Source organism: Gadus morhua, chromosome 16 (genome assembly GCF_902167405.1).
Source record: "Gadus morhua chromosome 16, gadMor3.0, whole genome shotgun sequence".
NCBI lineage: Eukaryota > Metazoa > Chordata > Actinopteri > Gadiformes > Gadidae > Gadus > Gadus morhua.
In genome coordinates, this window is record NC_044063.1 from 13,019,173 (window position 1) to 13,041,864 (window position 22,692).

The following is a 22,692-nucleotide window of genomic DNA, read 5'->3' on the forward strand; positions in this document are numbered from 1 at the left end:
ACAACATCAAACCAACAGAAGCTAGAAAGAAATAGAACAAGGCACAAAATTGTCTGTAAAATAATTGAACTGTACAGAATAGGCCCCGGCCGTCCAGGAAAGGTTAGGACAGGGGACCCCACCCCACAGCCCCCCATACCCCCAAAGACCCTCCCCCCTTTCTTCTCCTTATCTCCCTTCCTCATCTCCTTCATCTCCTTCTGTGCTCCTCCTCTTCGAGTGTCGCCCCCCTCCCCCCCCCCCTCCCCCCTCTTCCCCCCCAGTCCCTCTCATACTCCACTCGGGAGTCAGACACAGTCTCTCCCACCTCTCCCTCCCTCCCTCCCTCCCTCCCCCCCCCCCCCCCCCCCCCCCCTCCCCCGCGGGAGGTGATCAGATGTAGTACTCCTTCTTCTCGTCCGTGTTGCTGTGCCCGCCCTCAGCGTTGATGATGGCGGTGTCGGCGTCGGCCGCGTCATCCGCCCCCTTGGCCTCGTGGGTAAAGTAGGTACCTGTACACAGAAAGGACCAATCAGAAGGCTCCCAAAACCCCCACGCCCCCCATGGTAGACTGGCTTCCTGCCGCACTCCAATGGTGATTCAAACAGCAATAACAGCAGCACGAGTAGGGTCACAAGCCTTAATGGTGAAATATTATACCACCAGATATGAGTATGATTAGCCGTTACAAGCCATAACGGCTTATCACAGAAACGGGTTGTGTTGGACAACCTGAGAAAAACTAGTGAGCCATCACCTGGTGTTGGCATACCGAGCTCCGTGGGAGATTTTTTATTTTAAGGGGTTAACAGCTCCGTGAACGGTGGCCATTTTTTAGCACAAAAGAGATGGGTTAGGCAAGAAGACAAAGCGGGTTAGAGCCGGAAGTAGAAAGAGAGAGAGAACCACCGATGTTCGAGAAGACCACTTCTATATATGAGGATATGTCGGAAAATGTCGGTTTCTTCTTGACACAACTGCTCTGTTTTTTTTAGAACATTTATGCCAAATCTGCCTCTTCTGACATGTCCGAAGAGAATGTGTACACCTCGATGTATGCTGGATAGATCAGTCTACGAGCCTACCCATTGGACTGTAGCAAACGTTGCTCATCTATCCGTCATACATCTAGGGGGACACTTCCACTTGTGATGTCAGAAGAGGCTGATTTTCACAACGGCTTGTAACGGCTAATCAAACTCACACCTGGTGGTATAAAATGTCACCCATAAGGCATCTCTCCTGGTGCATTGTGGGTAGCGCTCACCTTTGTGTCGGGCGAAGTACCGGCCGAGGACGATGAGCGCGCAGAGGATGGCGAACATCACCACGGCGACCACCCCGCCGATGACCGCGTGGTCGATCTTCTGGGGCGCGCTGTCCCCCGCTAGGGATTCTGGGTAAAAATAAAACAGGGGAAACAGAACTTTTATGATGACTCAACGTTGTCACGGTGCGCCGTGATACAAGTCATACGTGGGCGACCCCAGAGCGAACCGTGGTTCGTGTAACAAATAGATGGTCCGATACCCTTTTTCCTTCCCGATACGATTCCTGATCTTGAGTATCGCCCGACACAGAGTGTATACCGACACAGCATCTAGCATTGTAACTACTGACAGCACTTGTTATGATTGAAGGGTTACTCTTAAAATGAGCAATGTGTAGTTGGTTCACTAACTGAGCCAGTCATGTTATGATATGGAATTGGCACATAGGCTTGCGTACTCGCCGATATCCTTTACTGCATTTTAGGAAGTATCGGAGAAATTTCCGATACTGGTATCGGAAAAACTCTAGCTACAAACGACGACTCCAGTGGCTGCATGGCTGTACACACACGCATCACGTATCGTTGCTATCCCTATCCCTGGGAAGGGTGCTCACCGTCACCCGCCTGCGAGGGTTTAACCTTGCTTTGTTTCTGGGTAAACAGATGACACAGCGCACGCTATAGTGGGTCTGAGGGGGACCGTGGGCTCAACAGCTCGGTCGCCTCTCCGCCACCGGCTCAATGGAAGGTAATGAAGAGTGTTTCTGAGGGCATTTAGACCATCCCATTCGTATGCATATATAATGCTTCTCCACCACCAGAGCTCGGGGCATTCAGCCCTCCTTCAGGTTGATAAAGCGCTGAATTATGCCTCTTGCGCATTATGAGAATTCAAAATGTCTTTTGTCCCGCGAGGAACTCGCCGGCTCCGAATTTGGCCTTTTCTCGCCTCTTTCAATTTCCTACGGAATGAAATTTTACGTTGTCCATTATTTACCAGGTTTTGATCATCATGTGGTATATGAATATACGCGTCGAGCACATAGCCTTGTGTAATAAAACTGCATATCTGAATCCCATATCTATAAGAGATTCCTTTCCTTGTGCTTGATTATTTTAATAACCTCTTCGCGGGGGGGAAAGATAATTGGTGATTGTGGAGTCTTAGAAATGCTCTGTCTGTAGCATAGTAAATACAGTACAAAATAATATGCTTGAATCACAAAAGAGCTAAATAATGGGCAAAATATTTAAAATTATTCATGTTTAATGATTTTTTAATACAGCCCTGATATTATAGATGTGTATAAAGCAAAGGGATTCATAAATATTTCACAGTGTGCGGGAGAAAATGCAGAAAAAGCTGTGACATTTACCGGGGGCGTCTGAGGGGCGAGCGCTACAATAGACCCAAGGTTTCGCGGGTCCATTTCAGCATGCTACTCAATCACCGAAAAGAAAAGGTTTGATTGGAGGATAAATTGTCCTGGTTTGCCCCCCCCCCCCCCCCCCCTTGCTCAGAGTGCATCTCCGGCCACACGACCGAGCTGGCAATATTGTGTCTGTTCACGCAAGCAGAGCAGGAAATATGAGAAATATGACTGCAAAATAGTTAAGGGGCATTTACTGCGGCAGCGGCGGCGATGGCGGCGTCTGCAACCGCCGGGTCTCCGGGTCTGGACCTGGTGGGGGGGCTAGGGGGGGGGGGAGGGAAGCGAGCGTTGAGAGAAAGAAAGGGTTGAGGTGTTCTGTGCTGCATGACAGAGCAACTCAATTTCCCATCAATCCTTCCCCGTCATGCTCTGAACTTTGGATGATTTCGATAAAATCTGACTGGAGAGGATTTCTCCGAGGCAAAGGCGCGAGGGCATAATAAGTTAGCTTCGAGAAACCGTCGACCCCCTGCGTGGGACACATCATAAATGTAGTTTCCTGCAATGAAACCTTTATCCGCCCAGGCTTTCCGATGAAAGGCCCGGTGCGGTGCGAGAGGCTGGAGCACCACTGACATTTTTCGGTATTAATGAGAGCGCTTCTGATTCCAGCCAGGTTCTCTGTCCTCTGCTCCGCCTCGCCGCTGTACACAGTGGGCTTTGTTTACTGTACCAGGGGGGGGCGGCGGGGCGCGGGTTGGATCCGACCCCCCCTTGGGGGGAAGCGGCTCCGTGCTCCATGCTAATGACGCCAGACCCCGACGCTAAATGGACCCAAGCACAAACCCCTGTCTCGTCTCTCCGCCCACACCCCGACCTCTCTCCCTCCCCCCTCCCTCCCCCCTCCCTCTCTCCCTCTCCTTCCCTCCCTCTCTCCCTCGCCCCCTCTCCCTCTCCCTCGCCTTCTCCCTTGCCCCCTCAACCCCCTCCCGGCCTGTTCCCTGCCCCTCTCCCTCTCTCTCACCCTCTCCCTCCCCCCCTTCCCGGCCTGTTCCCTGCCCTCGCCCGTTTGACACGTCCCAGGGAAACACAAACAAACAAACCAGCCCCGCCATCCCGACCCCGGCTCCTCTCACTAAGACGTCTGCTTTTTATTCCGAGAGAACGGAATATTCCGGGGGGAAGCGGTGAACCCATCTGAGAGGGCGTCGGCGTGGCGACGTCAGGTGGCTCATGAATGTCTGTGGGAACATAACGGCTGTTTTCCTAGCGCGCCGCTTCCTGTGGCGCAACGCCGTGCAGGGCCGAGGCTAACATGTTGTTTACCGCTTGTTTATCCATCATCGAAACTCAACACAAGTCTCTCTCCTTCCTACAGCCGACGCAAACGTTCGTCTCGAGGTCCTCCTTTGTCCGCTCACAGCGGCAAGGTAAAACCCCGCCACCCCCCTGACGGAATGTCCTTGAGCAAGGCATCACGACCGCCGCGGGCCGGGCGCTGCATTAAACCAGTCGGTCGCCGCCGACCTTCTTAAGAAGAAGGGCAAGCGACAAAAAAATAAACACAACTTTCGTTTTTTTTAATGCGGCGCGTTAATGCCCGTGTTGACGTGTCTCGGCGTGTCTCGGCGCTGAGCTTCCCGTCTGGAGTGTGTGGCTCTCGTGTACCCGGGCGCGGCCGGCTTTGATCCCGTCCCCGGGACATCAATGCTCTCCGCGCAAAAAAAAAAAAGAGAAAGAAAATGAAAATGGATGCAGTGTGACTACGACGCAGAGCAGATGCTTAGACGACGGGGTGGTGGGGGTGGGTGGGGGCGTACAAAAGCCTGCTCCAAATGACATTTGATTAAAGCAGTAGGGAGGGAAAGAAGACGAAGGGGATTTGACGACGTGGGGGGGTGGTGGAAGGGGGGGGGGGTGGTCTCCACACCTCAGACGAGACCTCCACTCGGAGCCTGGGGAAGTGCTGACGCGCGCAGGCCCGTGTCCTGACACGATGAGCGCAGCCGTGGCGGATTTATGGGGGAATAAAGAGGATTTGCCACTGATGCCCGTGTCTGCACAGCAGTGAAATCTGCCTCAGCGAGACCACAAGGCCCCGCGGTTTACGCCCTAGGCCGGCCCACCCCTAGTCCTCCGCGCACCCTTATTGGAATGACTAATTGTGAGCGTGATGTGAAACCGGGGGACCGAACAGCCAATCAGATCCCCTGACAGGAGGGGATCGGGCCCCCACTGTGTGTGTTTAACACCGCCAGCCACCGAATGAGGCTTTACTCGTATTAACATACAGTTGAGTTTTCTTGGTTTTGTGTCGCTTTATTATCTTGTTTGTGAATGTCTTGTGCAATCTTTTACTTATGGTCGTACACACAATAACGTGTTCTAACCACAGCGAATTTCACTGAAAGGTTTTTCGGGATAATAACCTTGCGCCTGACTAACACACACACATGTGCACACGTGCACATCCCCCACGCGCAGCAACACCTCCAACATGTTGGTATTTATAGATGTAATTATAAGGATATGATTGCAACAATGCCTCTTGCTTTGAAATAGCAAAAAAACATGGTTCTTTATGCTGCATTGGTTGATAAAAAATAACATTTGTAGAAAGAGGGATGTGAAAAAAACAACGATTAATAAAACACATTTTATCAGATTGAACTCCTGATACGCGTGTTATGTATACTCGATAGTCGATATAATTATTTCAACTTGCAACACATTTTTTCTCAGAAATAGTTTTTCGCCGTGCTCTTGAATCGAATTATGAAAGGGAATTCTGTGAAAGGAATACGAAATGCGTGTGTACAATTCAATGGCAGGGATCATTGTTAAATAGGATCTCAAATTACTGAGTAAAGAGAAAGGCCGTCACATCGTACAAAACAGCCGTGACATTTGACCCCGACGTACCATAAACAAGGAAATGTCTAAATAGAATGTCAGATGACGACAAAGAACAAAAGTCATTCTGTGTGTTCTTGGACTCATTGCTGAGTTCGGAATCGACAAAAGCCCATCAAGAATTAAGGTGAATGTTTTCGCTTTCCCATGTGGGTCGGCCCTGACATTGACAGGCGATAGAACGTAGGCCTATAGTCTAACAAAAAATGAGTAATCTCCGTCCTCGAAGGTACAGAGCGCAATGAAAAGAAGCACAACGGCATTGGCAATCTTTCGCAAAAGAGCGAAAAAAGGACGAGATGAAAAAAGTACGGAACCATAACACAGAATATAAAGTACCATGATAAGTACCAACGGATGCACTGGCGGACCCACATACTTCGTAGTTAGAAGTTGGCGTTTCCTGTCAAAACACATTAAACAACACTTGATTGCTCCATGACATGCAATCCCATGATCCTCATTAAACTATAAAATTGCATATTGGGCGTAAACAAACAATTTGTATTTCTAAGCATTGCGTGCATTCTTCAAACGCAGCACACGCAATGGGTAACTTTACCTCTAAGTTACAAATCCATGAGTAATCGTCTTGAATGTCAAACACACACACCCTCAGCCCATGTTGACGTCAATAGAATATCATTAGTGGCTGTAGAAGTGCTTAATGAGAGAATAAACAATTAAAACAAGCGCCTTCCTTCTTTAAAACACATTGCAAACTTCTTCACTTTAGAAGTTTCCGGAATACTTTGAAAGACATAATCTAGAAGGGACAAACAGAGGCGAACGTAGAGACTGTCTTCATGAGGGGAGGACTGTTCTCCGCCAAATGAATGAGTGAATAATAATGAAGCCCGGGCGGTGGACTCAGGATTGTTCTAGAAGGGGTGGCTAATTACTCTGGGAGCCGTCTGTATGCTGTTCCGAGGGGTGTAGGAGTACAGCAAGATCTACTCTGTTGGCTTCCATCTGGCTGACACACACAAACACACACACACATGAACACAAACAAACAGTACACACACACAGACACAGACAGGCACACACACACACACACACACACACACACACACACACACACATGAACACAAACAAACAGTACACACACACAGACACAGACAGGCACACACACAGACAGGAACACACACATGCCCAAACACAAGAACAAACAAAATGCACACAAATCCACACACACACACACACACACACACACACACACACACACACACACACACACACACACAAGCCCACACACACACGCTCACATACATGCACACAAACAAGCCCACACACATGAACACACACGCACCCATGCACACACACACACACACACACACACATACACATGAACACACCTATACACACATATGAACCCACACATGAACACACATATAGATACATAAGCCCACACACCCACGCACACCCCCACGCACACGCACACCCCCCCCACACACACACACACACACACACACACACACACACACACACACACACACACACACACACACACACACACACACACACACACACTTGCACACACAGGACGGCTAAAAGAAAGACGCATGACGATATCTTACGGGGGCGTTGTCGTATTGTTAAAAACAAGGGAATGACTCATTCTTGTGTTGTTCGGAACCTGTCCCGATCGTCGTACAAACTTCCGAAGCCAATACTGCCTTCTGTTACTGTTGCTGGTATTTTGCGCCCGGCGACCTCGCCTCATTTTAGCGTCCTGCTCTCTAAGTTCGTCTCTGATTCGCCATCTACCGCCTGCTGTGTATTCACGCGAATCACGTCTGTATTCCCCGTTCCTGATCCCCTCTCAGCATGCCAGGGGCGGAGAGAGAGAGAGAGAGAGAGAGGGGCGTGCGAGAGGTTTACCCAGGATATGAGTGTCCTGTCTTGGATCATCTCCCAGTGTCCGTTGAGCTGGAGACTTACCTCTGCAGACTACCCCTAAACCTCCACCACCTTCACCACCTCAACCACCTCCTCCACCTCCACTACCTCCTCCACCTCCACCACCAGCCCCAATCCTTCCTCCCTGCCGCCCCCGTAGCTTGAGGGGAATGAAGAGCACATTGTACCCCCCACTGATCCCCCGAGGAAAAACCGCTGAGGAATTATCGTTAGTACAAAAATCCCTGGTTGTTTTAGCTAGCGACGGTGCTGCTGGTAACACGCTAGCATGTTTACAGTTGTAAACAAACTGTTGTTGTTATTTCGGTGGCGGTTTGAGAAGGCGGCGATGCTTGGGGCCAATCACTCAGTAATAGCAGCTTTCAATCGGAGTCCGTCTGACTCAAGTGCTGGGCCGTCCGAGATTGAGGGTCACACACACGCCGGCGGTCGACGGTTGCTCGGCAACACATTCCCACTAAAAGCCTATTTAAATCAGGAGGGACCGGCACTAAAAAACAAACCACAACACTGAACACACAAACACACGTCTTAATGCTTGGTGCACGATGGATCCAGGAAGTTTGCCGGGGGATTATTCCCCCCCCCCCCCCCCCGATGGCGTGGGTCGAGAGAGGAAGCAGATGGGTCTGGGATGACTGCGTGGGAATCTAGAGCCAGACATTGATCGATGGGAATTAGAACAGGAGCGCCGTCTTTCTGATTTAACTTTTGCTTTTAGCTACACGTCCATGTATATTCTCAGTGGTTGCCGTTCCTCTGTCTATCCTCCCGACTTTGTTCATGTTAATATTTGGACAAAAAATAAATAAAAAATGTAAGAAACTCTCATTAAGACCCGAGAAAGAGATGACTCCTCGGTGGGAGAGATCTCTAGGGTCCATAAACCTTTTCCCGACAAACACGCCTTTACTCTGACACAGGGGGATGAAACCACACGGGCGAGGCCAGAACTAGCATGAGGCTCCGTGCTTGAGCACAGCGTTTGCTCCTACCCCCAGCCCGGGAAAAAAAAACATGTTTAGGGCCTTGAACTGCAGCCTCGCTCGCCTGTTGCTAGGCTACACCAAGAGGGATGGAGGAGGCTGGCAGGGGTGGGGGGGAGTTATGGGGGGGGCAGGGTGATGGTGGTGCTTATCAGAGAGGAGAAAACGTAGCAGAGCGTGAAAGCATCGCGTTTTGGAAAATTAAAAGCTGTATTCTACATCCCCCATCCGGCGGCGTGCGTCGGGCAGGCGGTGCCTTAGCGGCACCCGCAGAAATCCCCTCTTCTCCTCCTCTTCTTCCTCCTCTCCCCCCGTTTCACTTCGACGAGGAAACACAGACCTCCACCGAAGAGACTGCGACGGCGCTCTCCCCCTGAACGACGCTGTCCTTAATCCCGCCGCCGCTAATTCATTCAGTCCCACACCTATGCTCTGCCATAACGCGGCGAACTCGCTCACCTCGGGGCAAACCTATAGGAAGCACTTCTCGTGTATCAAACGCAGGGGCCGACAAAAGACTAAGGGAAAAGAACAACAAAAGCCCTGAGCCGACAAAGGCACATAAAGATCCAGCGTATGCATCCATTACGGGGGCCGTGCGAGGTTGCGTAGCGGTGTTGCTGTGCTGTTCTGGTGATTAAGGTAGTGCACAGTGATCCGCCAGCAGCGGGCTTAACACAGTGCCTGTGACAGGGTATTTAGAAGACTAGTGAACTGCAAGAAAGCTCAATTACATCTTCCCAGCGTGTACCGCATAAATCAGCGCAAATCCTCTTTCAAGGCTATCTCCGGAGAGAACGACTGTGAAGGTACAGTCGGAAAAACACGCAGGTGTCGACGGCGGCCTTGAGTCACCCGTTGGAAAGTGAGGCTGTGCTCGGAAATGGTGTAGCACCAAATTGTTGTTGTAGGAGGGCATGGAGGTAGAGCGGGTTGGCTGGTAACCGCAAGGTTGCCAGTTCGATCCCCGGCTCCTCCTAGTGTCGAGGTGTGCCTTGAGTGGTTGACACCGCCGACGCTGTGTCAATGTGTGCATGAACGGGTAAATGTTAGGCAATATTGTAAAGCGCTTTAAGTTACAAAAGCGCCACAATTATGCAGTCCTTTTGTCATTGTTGTTTTTTCTATGCTGGTTGACTGGGAAGGACAGTATAGCGGCTAACAGGTTTGATTCCAAACCAAGAGATACCTGGTTCAATCCCTGCCTTGCCTGCAGCTAACAGGAGGTGGGCGTTCTTGAGTCGCGGCATAAGGCTCCTCCAGCTCTCATCCACCGTGGGCCGTTACGTAGTACTACACACACATGTTAGTCGTTTCAAACCACTCCTCCGTCCATCTCACCGGTACAAAGACACAATCGGCCGTGGAGGCGCACACAATAAGGTTGCAATGTAATTGTAGGGAAAGATCGCGGAGAAGGTGGGTTGATCGTTCCTGAGCACTGCTGACCCACATAATGGAGCGAGCGGGGTTAATTGAAAAGGCACGTGGAGCAGTTAAAACCTTGTGTGTTGGAACAAGGCCGGCACTCATAGTCATATTCTGATGGCTGCCAGTGACCTGATCTCACCTATGATTGTTCCTTGCCACTACTTTGGCAGTGAATGGGCACAAAAGCCTTTCTGGGGCTCCATAAAATGAGTCTGAAAACTTTTATAATGCTAGAGTGGAATTCCTTTATTTTAATCTATGACCGTTGCCCTTCAATGTGGGCCGTTAAATACATTTATCTCGGCAATTCTAATCAATATAATATTCCGGCTCCACAGAGGCAGATCAGTCGGCGAATAGACGGATGGATGGATAGACACTCACTTCTACTGAAATGTGTTATTGTGTATTATGTATGCGCATTAATATTCAAGTGCGTATGCATATTTAATGTTTAATGGAACGGGCTCAAAAGTGGGCTCGAACTAAATCCAGCCGAGGCAAAAGGGAATCACACGTATCCAAATTAAAAAGAATATCTCGTCAGTATCTCCCGAAAAAAAAAAAAAAAAACGTCTTTTCTTTGAGGATAACTTTTTTTATTTAAAATGTCACATTGTGGCATATCCAAATGCCAACTCCCAATTGGCTGCCTTGTCATCCGTCGAGCCTCACTGATTCTTTTGAAATGATAGGGATGTTTCTCTGGGTTTAAATGACAACAATTACTCTCATGGCAAAATAAAACCCCACAAAGAAGGGAGCAACATTGATCATATTGTATACCCAAACACGCGCTCCCACCACAAAGGAAAGTGGGGTGAACTGGATTTTGTTTTCCATTATTGAATGCTTTGAGAAAATAGCTATTGATGTGCGGAGTGCTTGCCCGTGTCTGCGCATGTGTGTGTGTGTGTGTGTGTGTGTGTGTGTGTGTGTGTGTATGTGTGTGTGTGCGAGGGTGTGTATGTGTGTGTGTGTGTGTGTGTGTGAGTGTGTGTGTGTGTGTGTGCAAGTGTGTGTGTGTGTGTGTGTGTGTGTGTGTGTGTGTGTGTGTGTGTGTGTGTGTGTGTGTGTGTGTGGGTGTGTGTGTGTGTGTGTGTGTGTGGGTGTGTGTGTGTGTGGGTGTGTGTGTGTGTGTGTGTGTGTGTGTTTCATCCACCCCTGTGAAGACATGATGTGACTGGCATTTGAGGAGGGGATGTAAAGGGCATTATAATGGGAGGGAAGGAGAAGGGGAGCGATGGGATTGCAGGAGGTGATAAGATAGTGGAACAGCAGAAAGTGCGAGGCTCCCTCCCCCCAGATCAAACGTGTGACAGGGAGAGGGCTATGACAGGTGTCCCTGACAGCCCCGCACCGCTCGGCCACAATGTCACCTATCTGCAGTACAATCTGATTGAAACTGGCCTTCTGCAGTCTCCTTTAGCCCAGCCAGCCGTCTCTCTCTCTCATAACCCTCTCTCTGTTTCCGTCCCTCGCTCTATTTCTCTGTATCTCTCTCTTGCTTTCTCGTTTGCTCTCTCTCTCTCTCGCTCTGTTTGCCTCTCTCTCTCCCTCTCTCTCTCTCTCTCTCTCTCTCTCTCTCTCTCTCTCTCTCTCTCTCTCTCTCTCTCTCTCTCTCTCTCTGACTATCTCTTGCTCTCTTCTTCAGTCTCTGTCTCTCACTCTCTCTCTTTGTCTCATTCTCACCCTCTGTCTTTCTTTCACTCGCTTCCTCTCTCTCTTCCTCTCTCTTATGCGTTCTCTCTCTCTCTCTCTCTTTCTCTCTCTCTCTCCCACTCTCTCTCGCTCTCTCACTCAGTCTCTCTCGCTTTCCCCCTGAGATCATGTGATTACGTGATCACATGCTCAAAACACGTGGGCGCACACACACACACACACACACACACAAACACAAACACACACACAAAGACACATGTATTCACACATGCACACAAAGATGCACACATACATAAATAATAAAACACACACACACACACAAACACACACACACACACCCACATACACACACACAGACAGACTCACAGACATCGTGTGATTGGTGGGCGGGGTCAGTGGGGCGTACAGTACCTTGCGTGTTGTCTGGGTTGGTGGTGGGGGTGGGAATAGTGGTGGAAGCATCTAGATGGAAAAATAAAAAAAAATAGAGAGAACATGTATAAGAAATAAAGGAGGTCAGAGCGCCAGGGAGGATGGACACAGCGACCAGGGATGGGTACCTGTGTGGTCGTCTAGGAGACGGGCGGCATGGCGTGGAAAAACTCACTTGTTCAGAGTTCACTTAGACTCTGCATAGCCTCCCCCCTTACTCCCCTACCCCCCTCCTACCCCTCTTATGCACTGTACACCAGTGTTTCCCACAGACCAAGGACCAATGTGTGGTGCGCGGGGGGGGGGGGGGGGGGAGAATGAGTGCTATGCAGAGATGAATGGACGGAACGATTTTTAGATTTACAAATCTCGTTATTGAAAAAAAATAATAATAATAATTTTTATTTTTTTAATACAATTAAAAAAAAAAAAAAAAAAAAAAAGACAATCAATTCGTGGGGCTCGATGTTGATTCTGTGGCGCCGCGCCACACAATGGTCTATGTATGGGAAACATTGTGCACACTTGGTGTATGTTGTACATCCTGGCACCTAATGTACGCACTCATTGTACGTTGTACGTCCTTGCACTTAAAAATAGTACTAATCGTGTAGCATCTTATCCTAGCCATCTCTGTTGTGTACGGGGAATGGGTTAACCTAGCGATTGTTAGTGCTTGGCACTTGGTTCCATGAACGTCCTTTCTGTACTGACAGTGATATATTGTTTCTCCTTCTGATAAATGTAATTATTTGAAGTCGCTTTGGATAAAAGCGTCTGCTAAATGACCTGAATGTTAATGTAAACGAGACACTATACGAACGGATGCATCTCTAGACGTATAAAATACACTCACCATGACAATATCAACCCATGTTGTAACCTCACATTTGGGCTTCTACGATAGGAGAACAACTATTATGTGGTCTTATATGAACCAGGCATACATAAAGATGTGGGGTAGGACTCTGTGTTCTCCTCTCACTGTTCTTAGGCCCGGGTGTTTCTCTCACAGACAACTTGATTAGCCCTTCAGACAACGAAGGGCTGAGGCAGAGAGAGCATCATGAATTATAGGGTGATTCAGGCCCATCGCTATGTAATGTCCCTTCTCCCGCTTCCTCTTATGAGCTGTGAACACCAGTTAGCAGTCCCAGGAGCTTGATGAATAAGGACAGGACAAGACTAACAGCAACAACAACAAGGAGAATCGATATGGACGTTTCAAAGTGAGTTTGCAATATCCAAAACGTCGAAACGGTAAAGGATGTCCCTATAATCAAAGGTCCCGCCCTCTATCTTGTCGCTTAACTCATGTCAATTAAAGTCCCGCCCTCTCTCTCTCTCCTCTAAACCCATGTAACTGAAGGTCCCGCTCTCTCTCCTCTAAACCCATGACACTGAAAGTCCCGCCCTCTCTCTCTCCTCTAAACCCATGTAACTGAAAGTCCCGCCCCTCTCTCTCCCTCTCCTCTAAACCATGTAACTGAAAGTCCCGCCCCCTCTCTCTCCTCTAAACCAGGGGTCCCCAACCTTTTCAGCATCAAGGACCGATATGATTCTCCGAAAAGTTTCACGGACCGGGGGGGGGGTGGTTGGGTTATGTTGCGCAGAGGTTGCCAAAAATGCAAACATGTTATATGCAATCTAACAACTGCATATAGACTTATGGCATGTAAAAGAGTGACAGTATTGCGAAGTGAATTAAAAAAAAAATAATAATAAAAAAAAAAAAAACTTTCTCTGCGGACCGGTACCAAATGACCCACGGACCGGTACCGGTCCGCTGACCGGGGGTTGGGGACCGCTGCTCTAAACCCATGTAACTGAAAGTCCCGCCCCTCTCTCTCCCTCTCCTCTAAACCATGTAACTGAAAGTCCCGCCCCCTCTCTCTCATCACTTAGCCCCTGTAACTGAAAGTCCCGCCCTCTCTCTCTCCTCTAAACCCATGTAACTGAAAGTCCCGCCCTCTCTCTCTCCTCTAAACCCATGTAACTGAAGCTCCCTCTCTCGAGCCTGCCTTGGAACTGGGTTACTCAGAGACCAGGCGACCCGGGCTGTTCCAGATGGCGGCGCCATGCTGCCTGTGAGACGAGGTACCGAGTGCGCCCGACCGTCTGAACGCTCTCCGGTGCCAGGGAGCTGGGCCCGGCCGGGCTGGGGGGGGGAAACGATCGCTTGGACCCCTAACTGGGGGTGGGGATAGAGTCTCAGTGGGGGGTAATTGGCTGGCTGTCTCCAGCGCCTGCACCACCCGCACTCCATCAAAAGGCACCAGTGGGGGGCCACACACTCTCCCAGCTAATGGTACGACATCAAGGAGCACGTAATGCTGCCGCCCGCACTAGAGCGCTGGAGGTGGGGGGGAGGTGGAGGTGGAGGAGGTGGAGGAGGTGGGTGGTGGGGGCTGGAGATGGAGGTGGTGGGAGGTGGAGGTGGTGGGAGGTGGGGGTGTAGGAGGTGGGAGATAGTGGGGGTGGAGTTGGGAAGAGCGCTGGAGGTGGGGGGGAGGTGGAGGTGGAGGAGGTGGAGGAGGTGGGTGGTGGGGGCTGGAGATGGAGGTGGTGGGAGGTGGAGGAGGTGGGTGGAGGGGGAGGAGGTGGGAGGTGGAGGAGATGGGAGTTGGTTGGTGGAGGAGGTGGGAGGTGGTTGGTGGAGGAGGGGGCGGAGGTGGAGGAGGGGGCGGAGGTGGGAGGTGGAGGTTGTAGCACTGGAGGGGGGTCGTGGGTGGATGAGGGGGCGGGAGAGGTATGGTGCTCGGAGCGGGGCGAGAGCGGTGGCTTCGTGGGTGGTGGTGGATGGGGGCAGAGGGAGGGATGGGGATGGAGGTCGGGGTGGGCCGGTGGGGGGGCCGAAGGGTAGAGATGGCCGTGTGGGGGGGGGGGGGGGGGGGGGGGGGGGGGGAGCGGAGGTCGTGTTGGGTGAGTGACGGAGTTAATGGAGGTGGTGAAGGTGGTGGTTGAGGAAGTGTGCATTGTGCATTGTGATGTACAATGCACACTGATGGAGGTGGGTGGGGTTGTGTATCCAGGTCTCAGGGGCAGATACTCCTCCGACAGCGTTTGAAAGGGGTTGCGGGTGGGGGGGGAGGGGGGGGTGGGCTGGATCCTCTCCCTGTGACCGAGAGCAGTCTGATAGCAGAAATGTCAGTGTCTCGGAGAGGGAAATTGGCTATTCAGGGAAAAAGGGGTCGTCACAATGGCGGGGTGTGATGTGGCACATATAATAGCCAGGTGAACGACAATTCTCCGTGGGCAATTTCCAGGCTGGGTGACTTTGGGCCCCGCGTCACGAGCGCTGAAATACGAGTGTATTTTCCAGGCGTCGTATTTCCATGCAGCTTTTATATCTGGGAGGAATTATTGATATGGCAAAGCAGGGAGAAAAATATGCACCATAAAGTGAAACAATGTCGGGGGAATTGTTTAGCCATGCCTACTTAAACCCGTCTCCTGATAGGCCCGCGTTGGGCCATTCCCACTCCTCTTTTCTTCCCGGTTTTCTGTGCCGTTGCTCTGTTTAAAGCCCTTTTGTTTGTCTTGGAGGTCCTGCACCTCCTAGACAAAGCCTGGTGTGCAGGAAGCCCCAGAAAGGATCCTTCCGAGAGGACACTTTTAAACAAAACTGGAAGGAACTTGATCCGAATGAATTGACCAAACAATTCACTGGGTTAATAATACAGTTGGATCAGAGCCGTCTGATGCTGAGGAGATGAACAAAATCGGGGCGACGCACTCCCTGCCCGCCGTCCCCAGACAGTTTATCTGGTCGCTCAACGCTCTTAACAAGCCAGCCCGGTCCACACAAGTTCAGACCGTTTCAGACGGGTACTGACCGGTTTAGCCCGGTTCAGTCTGGTGCAGACCGGTTATTCCCGGTTCAGCCCGGTTCAACTTGGTTCAGCTACTTCAGACTGGTTCGACACGGTTCAGACCGTTGCAGACCGGTTCACCCCGGTGAAACCCGGTAACTTGGTGGGGATGTCTGACTGGACGACCACTAGATCCTGTCTGGGTCGGCCAGTCAGCTGCAGATGAGAGAAGAGGAAAAAGCTCCTGCACTGAACGCAGCACTCAATCTCCCGCCTGCAGGGCGATGGGGATAAGTTATAGCACCCAGGTCACCTCCGCGTGGAAGACAGCGAGAGAGCGAGGGAGGGAGAGAGAGAGGGAGGGAGAGAGGGGGAGAGAGAGAGAGAGCAGGTGCATTACAGAGAAAGAGGGGGAGAGAGAGAGACGGAGAGATAGACAGACAGAGAGAGAGAGACAGAGAGAGACAGAGAGAGAGGATGGGGTTGCCCTCCATGACCAGCCTGACGCCCACCGCTAAGCCCTGCCCAGGGGCACGACTCCAGCTCTGGATGCTGACGCCCACGCCGGTATGGGCCGGCTCCTACACCCGGCACGGCCGAGAGCAGCGCGGCTGCATTGTAAAGCACGGCACAGCATTACATTTCTGACACGGTGCGTACATCATCTTCACACCTATCTGGGGTTGTCTCATGCCCAAAAGACCATTACTCTTGTTGAAATAGTGAGGCCCGAGGCAGCGTTAAACACGGTGGCTGGCAGCGCGATGATAGGGGATTGATGGCCAATTCAGGATGACTCTAAATACTGCCCCTCCCCATGTGTATTTACTTAAAAGGGGAACCTTCCTGAACCGAATAGCCTTCGCTTCGCACGCAGCGTGTTTGAGACAAACACGAACAGAGCGGTGCTTGGACAGACCTTTACAGGCTCGGGGACAGCTTATGTTTGCTGATGTTGTTCTTGTCACACAAATGTCTTTGGGCGGAACACTTTGCATGAGATAGCGCCGTTATAGCGTAACGTAGCTGTTTCTGTCGCGCGATTCACCTGCTAAAAGGCGACGGCGATGTACAAATCCATCGCGCTACGAGTGTTCATCAGATTGCTAATTAAGATGCTGTATGAGGATGATTAGCTCGAGTGGGAATCGCCGACGTAATTATTCCCTGCTAGTTGCACCTTCAGCCATCCCCCCATGTCTCATTATTGGAAAAGGAACGGCAGGGAGCTTTCGACAAGGGGTGCACCAGAAGGGTGGAAGAATGGGGGGAAGAAGATGTTTAAATAGCGGGTTTGTGGAGGGAGATGGTGAAATACGCCAATGGTCTTCCTAGGTAAAAACATTGGTATGCAAAGGTACTGGATGGACAGTTTTCATTTGTAAGGCAAACTTTATTCAACACATAAAGTGACTTCAGCGAAGAAGGAATAAAACGAAATAACTAACAAAGAGCAGAAGACAGATATCTTTCCAGCATTCCAGAAATGTCCCACATTTTTGCATCTGTCGAGAAACTAGCTTGACATTCGAGGATGTGCTGTTGGTTCCTCGCTCTCGGTGGCAGACATGTGTTTAGCATAGTTGGAAGTGTAGTCAGAACAAGTGTATCTTGAATGAGCTATTTGCCAGCATATGCTGTGCTTTTGTTTGGGAAATGATCATTAGGACCCCATCGGGAACTAGCAGATGCCATCATCTGCCTGGCAGAGCACAATAATGAATAACCATGGCGTGGCCAGCGCACGCGCGTCACTGGGAGGCCTACGTCACGCACACACACACGCATGTATGCACGCACGCACGCACACGCACATAAATGCCGGCGTGCGCACACAGACATGTGAGCACGCACGCACACACACACACACACACACACACACACACACACACACACAGACATGCAAGTACGCACGCACGCACGCACACACACACACACACACACATACACACACACTCACACTGGCAAAGTCACCCAGTAGCCAGCCAGATTCTCACACTCCTCTCAAAGACCTCCAAAACCACATGTTATTATTCACACACTTCGACTATGTAGGCATGTATATTCAACACTATAAATACATTTTCTAGCGTCACATCAGTCTGAAACTATACTAAAGAAAGGACATTTTTTACTTTCTAATGACATATACTGCGTTAATCCAAGGAAGCCTTGTTTCAGATGCATGTTAGTGAGTCTGTTTAGGGGAGGAAAGCTAATCCTACAAGGACGCCTACTGCAGTGTTTGGGGTTCGAACCCAGATCCTACAGCTTCCTTATCACCACACCAGACTAGACGATAGAAGACAGACTATCCCTATTATCCCTCATTTTTAATAAAAGAAAGGATGTATGTGGATTGTCTATTCTTTAGAGGATGGATTTGGAAATAGTGTGCATTGATTCAAAGCCCACACAACACCAATACCTTTTGCATTTCTTCCCAATATTTTCAGTTCCGTTATGAGAGCAGCTTCCCCTGAATTCTGATATTTATGTTGAGACAAGGACATATGCATACGGGTATTTCCGGGGTTGTTATTGGAGCGAGTATTCTGCACACTGAATGAACGATTTAAGTAGAGAAGAGAAAGTAGCCGGAAATATAAAGTCGCTGGAAAATAAAGCCAATTCGTTAATCCAGGCACATTATTAAATCGTTTTTGAAGCCCAGAAGCTTCATTTATGATTAAGTTTGACAATCCCATTTATGTCACAACCGACGAGAGTGCCAAGAAAGCCCAATGGCAACAGTTCTAGCGCATAAATATTTCAAGATTTAGGCAGAACTTTCAGAACTAAAATCAACAATTCATTGCATCAAGTTTGATAAAAACGAATATAGCGCCGTGAAATAAATGTTTGCCATTGTAACATGTTGATTGAGGAATTGATTCCCTGAATAAATTTCACTTCCTTTCATAAATAAATACATTTGGTGGGTTGCAGAAAAGCTCAGAGGGCAACATTATACATCAAATGATTTGTCCTCCGAGTCTGTGTTATGGTTCATAAGATATATTACATTAACATTTATAGTGGAGATACATTTGAATGCAAGGATGCCATCAAACACATTTGATCATCGCCGGACACACGGCAACATGAGTGAGTGATGTAATGCAGGGTAATGCTCGCTTTAGCTCGCGCTAAACGCTCCGAGTCCCGCTCCGAGTCCCGCTCCGTTCTGAGGGCTGTTCATCAGCACCAGCTGGTGAAGCTACCCTATCACAGATTACAGAAAGGAACATTCTGGAAAAGACCCAAACTAGCTAAAACCGGAAACTGTTGCTGGTTAAATCCCATAAATACATGTATCTCGTTGAAAGTTCATAATCCCTTCTTCTCATCCGAACCAAATCCCACCCCAACAGCCGTGGCCACCTCGGCTCCGCACTCTCTCGGTTCAATCGGTTCTTTATCGACACACACTCATTACACGACCAAAACCACTTCGCCCGCGCCCCCTCCGCCGCCCCTCCACCTCCGCCCCCTCCACCCCCCAGACACCCACCGTAGACGTGGAGGACGTAGTCGTCGTAGGCCTCTCCCACGGCGTTGGAGGCCACACAGCGGTAGGTGCCGTTGTACGACTTGTTGAGGTTCTCGATGTACAGGTCGGGGCCCGTGACTACGGCATGGGGGGGCACGTCCTCGTCCACACGCAGCCAGTTGATCCGATGGGGACTGGGGGGGGCACACACACACACACACACACACACACACACACACACACACACACACACACACACACACACACACACACACACAAAAACACCACATTAGATGCCGAAGTGTGGGTGGGTGAGGGTGTGGTTGTGGGTGTGGATGAGTGTGAGAGTGTGTGTGTGTGTCTGTGTGTAGGGTAGTGTGTGTGTGTGTGTGTGTGTGTGTGTGTGTGTGTGTGTGTGTGTGTGTGTGTGTGTGTGTGTGTGTGTGTGTGAGTGTGTGTGTGTTTTTGTGGGTGGGGAGGGGGGTCTTGGTGAGTGTGTGGGTGTGTGGGTGTGTTTGGGTCTGTGTGTGCGTGTGTGTGTGTGTGTGTGTGTGTCTGCCTAGCTCTACCAGCGAAACACAGAGAGAGAGAGAGAGAGAGAGAGAGACAAAGGTCACGACTAGGATCGTTTGAGGAGGGCCCATGGGCCATGCCGTGTTTAATGGTGTGTTTTAGAAACAGCACACACACACACACACACGCACACACACACACACACACACACACGTGCGAGCGTGCGCCACTGGTAACATTTAAATGCTACAATGGAAGAGAAAGGTTAAGAGTGTGTGCGCATGCCGGCCGGGCGCCGTGCGAGGGCGGGCTGGGAGCCGCCATGCGCTCACGGCTAACGGGGAAGAGGCTTCTAGGTCGCGGGGAGGTGAGCTGTGGTGGGCGTGGAGCAGCGTGGGTGTGTGTGTGTGTGTGTGTGTGTGTGGATGAGTGGGCGAGGATGTGTGTTAATGTGTGTGGGTGTGAGAGTGAGTGTGTGTGTGGGTGTGTGCGGGTGTGGGTGTGGGATTGTGGATTGCGGGTATGGGTGTGTGTGTGTGTGTGGGGTGGTTAGGGTGTAGTTCAGGGAGGGGTTGTGGGTGTGAGAGTGAGCATGCGTACGTGCGTGCGTGCGTGCGTGTGTGTCTATATGTATTTGTTTGTGTGTGTATGCGTGTATGCATGTCTGTGTGTCTATATGTGTGTGTGTGCATGTGTGTCTATATGTGTGTGCGTGAGTATGCGTTTGTGCGTGTCTGTGTGTCTGTATGTGTGCGTGTGTGTGTGTCTGTGTGTCTATATATGTGTGTGAGGAAGCGTGCATGCGTGTCTGAGTGTCTATATCTGTGTGTGTGAGTATGCTTGTGTGCAAGTGTGTGTGTGTGTGTGTCTGGCGGTTAGTGGTGGCTCACTGTGGTTTCCCTTCGGCGTTGCAGGTCAGGTCCAGGTTGTCCCCCTCTCTGGTCAGACCCTCGGGGTACGTCACCACGATCTTCACCTCCGGTTTATCTGTCGGGGGACACGCAGGTTTACTGTTTAGGGTCATGCTGAGGCTTTCATCAAAGGTCAAGCCAGACCCAGGTCACCAAGGTGCAGGTGGGGTCAGGTGCCCTACGGGGGGGCCTCAGTCAGATGGCCTGGATCATGGTGTCTACAGGTGTCCTGGCTTCAGGTGGCCTGGGTCCGAGGGTCCTGCCCCAGGGGGCTTACAGGTGGCCTACGGAGACACTGGTGGTCTAACCCAGTAGCTTTAATCCAGGAGTCAGACTCAGTAGCCGCAGCACTCTCCCTACTACCTGGTTGATTGTGTTAGGATCGCTTTGCCGCCTCACATCTCCTCAACGGCACAATCAAATTATCTAAAGGTGCGGCTTTGTTTTACGATTTTAATTTGTTCGATAAAACGGTGTTATGAAACAGATTAACAGCGGGAAGTGTAAAGCACAACTTAGGGTGAGTGTGGGGCATTGAAGGGGAGGCAAGACTTCCTCACCGCTGCCTTTGCTCTACCTCGGGCCAAATGATTCCCGTCCGCTTATCAACGTAAGCCACAGATTAGCAAAATGTCAAGCGGCCCCAGTCAGGATTTCCCTGTCTTCCTCCTACCTCAAAAGGTCAGACAAAACAGTTGTCTATCTCCCCCAAAAATAAAGTAAACCCAGATATTAATATTCGCCAGACCAGACGACAGACGGGAAGCCTTAACCTTTCTTTGATGTAAAACACAGAAAAAAAAAAGAGCTGAACTATTTCTTCAATTGATCGGAGGACGGAGCCGAACCCTTCTCTGACGAGCGAAGGCCAGTCAATTTCTCTCCTCTCCTGTGGTGACCGAAACCCAAAGGACACGCAGGGGGCTATCACTGCTCTAGAAAGGCCATGACCTACTGATCCAGGGCTGATAGCACCACAGCTTACCTCTTAGACCCCCACCCCCCCACTTCACCTCTACCCTCCCCCCCAGACTTCCATCTCCACCTCCACCACCCACACACACACATCCATACACACATCCACGATTTGGATGGTGAGTGGCGGGGTGGTGGCTACGTCCACCAGCCACCACCCCGCCACTCACCATCCAAATCGCCACCAACACACAAAACAGCCCAGCACTGAAGGAGAATTCTCCTTCCTCCTCCACCTCCACCCCCGCCTTAACCTGCACCTCCACCACCACCCACACCCACACACACACACACACACCGACCAAATCGCCACCACCAAACAACCCGGCACTGAAGGAGAATTCTCCATCCTCCTCCTCCTCCCCCACCCCTGCTCCTCCACCCCTGATGGAGCAGGAAGAGGAAGGAGGAGAATTCTCCTCCTCCTCCTCCTCCTCCTCCACCCCTGGTGTAGCGCTGTGCTCGGGGGTGTCCACTCACAGAACACCTCCAGGTGCCGCTGGGCCTGCAGATCCTTGGCCGCCGGATGGTCCACGATGCAGTCCACCGGCACACCGTCGTCCTCCTTGGTGACGGAGAAGCGCACGCGGCTCATGACGGTGAACATCCGGTCGTAGGTCTCCTCCACCATCATCTCACCTAGGGTTCACCGTCAGGGCGTAGGGAGGGAGACGAGACAGAATGAGTGGTGGCCTCACTGGTTCATTTTCAGGGTGGCATAATTAGAGATGATCCGATACCCATTTTTCCTTCCCGATGCCGATTCCGATTCCTGATCTTGAGTATCGGCCGATATCGTGTGTACCGATACAGCATCTAGCATTGTAGCTACAAATATTAATTGATATTATTTTTTTTTTGGTTCTCTTACGATGACCTATAGCCGGTTAATTTACTGTAGTATATTTATTTTTTGAAGAACCAGATTTACATTGCTGAACTATAATTATAATAATACATTTGCATTCGGCATCCATGTTTTTCGGACTTCTTAGCTCGAACGCACGTAGGTCGGT

General features: G+C 50.5%; 1 protein-coding gene across 1 annotated transcript in view; it reads right to left on the bottom strand.

Annotated features, from left to right (window-relative positions):
• Positions 1–363: 363 nt before the first annotated feature.
• The window catches only part of cadm1b (cell adhesion molecule 1b), a 123,423-nt gene continuing 101,094 nt past the window's right edge, over positions 364–22,692 (bottom strand). Inside the window, 6 exon segments of the mRNA XM_030337463.1 lie at positions 364–491; positions 1,247–1,375; positions 11,952–12,002; positions 19,299–19,471; positions 20,681–20,777; positions 22,157–22,315. Of these exon segments, the coding sequence (XP_030193323.1) occupies positions 373–491; positions 1,247–1,375; positions 11,952–12,002; positions 19,299–19,471; positions 20,681–20,777; positions 22,157–22,315 (728 nt within the window). The 3' untranslated portion in view covers positions 364–372.